This window comes from Octopus bimaculoides, chromosome 6 (assembly GCF_001194135.2).
Source record: "Octopus bimaculoides isolate UCB-OBI-ISO-001 chromosome 6, ASM119413v2, whole genome shotgun sequence".
NCBI lineage: Eukaryota > Metazoa > Mollusca > Cephalopoda > Octopoda > Octopodidae > Octopus > Octopus bimaculoides.
This window is the reverse complement of record NC_068986.1, coordinates 34,846,320-34,847,551: the sequence shown is the minus strand read 5'-3', so window position 1 is coordinate 34,847,551 and position 1,232 is coordinate 34,846,320. Positions and strand designations below refer to the sequence as shown.

General features: G+C 36.0%; 1 protein-coding gene across 2 annotated transcripts in view; it reads right to left on the bottom strand.

Moving 5' to 3' along the window:
- Positions 1–74: 74 nt before the first annotated feature.
- LOC128248119 (protein pangolin, isoforms A/H/I/S-like) overlaps positions 75–1,232 on the bottom strand; it is a 179,855-nt gene continuing 178,697 nt past the window's right edge. Inside the window, exon 4 of one of the 2 annotated variants that reach the window (XM_052968677.1) lies at positions 75–549. In XM_052968677.1, coding sequence (XP_052824637.1) covers positions 355–549 — 195 coding nt within the window. In that variant the 3' untranslated portion in view covers positions 75–354. The remainder of the gene's footprint in view (positions 550–1,232) is intronic. The other variant, XM_052968678.1, reaches the window with a different exon arrangement.

Genomic DNA, 1,232 nt, shown 5'->3' with positions numbered 1-1,232 from the left:
TTGCGGTCATAGGATTGTGGTTTCGATTCCCAGACCGGGCATTGTGAGTGTTTATTGAGCGAAAACACCTAAAGCTCCATGAGGCTCCGGCAGGGGATGGTGGCGAACCCTGCTGTACTCTTTCACCACATCTTTCTCTCACTCTTACTTGCTGTTTTTGTTGTGCCTGTAATTCAAAGGGTCAGCCTTGTCACACTGTGTCACGCTAAATATCCCCGAGAACTACGTTAAGGGTACACGTGTCTGTGGAGTGCCCAGCCATTTGCATGTCAATTTCACGAGCAGGCTGTTCTGTTGATCGGATCAACTGGAAACCCTCGACGTTGTAAGCGACGGAGTGCCAACAAATATACATCAGTGAGAAAAGTAAGAAGAATGATAAAGCATTGCTTTATGATTAATAAAAAAAAAAGTAGTAGATTGTTTACCTGTTTTTGGATCGATATGTACAGGTGGAATTCCCATATGAGCTGGAGGAGGTTGACTGTAATCATTATTATACATCATGAGGCTGGCCAGTGGCGGCTGGACCATTGACATCTTACCCCCCTGAAAGAAACGAAAAGAATTGGTTAGTGAATGTTGGACAGCGAATAACATATAAGATCAGATGTGGTAAACAAGCCACAGTAACTGTAGAGAAACAAAACAAAAAACTACCCCTTCCCACCTCCAAACAAAAATAAAAAAGGCAATACACTGAAAAAAATACATTGAAATACATAAAACGAGAGAACTAAACAAGAAATTATTGCACATTTAAAGGCAAACGCCTTTATATATATTAAAAACGGTTGGAAATATCTTCATGGAGCATGTAATTTGTAAGATTTTGAAAATCTCAAGAGTAAAAAGAAATGAAGTATAAAATGTCACGCAGAGTTTAGAATTTTCAGTTTAACAAGTCATACAGAAGAGTTAATTAAAACAGAGCAACTTTTAAGATATTAATAACGATTTAAATTCAAAGTAGATCTTATATGTGTGCGTGTGTATATGCATGTATGTATGGGGGGGGGGGTAGGCAAGTGTTTTCGGTCAAGGATAGCTACGTTTTTATTTCTAGTTTTTTTTTTTTTAATATATTTTTCATAATTTTTTTCCCCCATGTTTTCTTTTCTTAAACAAAACATGTGTTAAATTTTACTTATACAAACACATATCCAGATATCACAGACATTCTTTATCACATGTTAAAGAAGAAAAAAAATAATAATAAATTAAAATAAGAA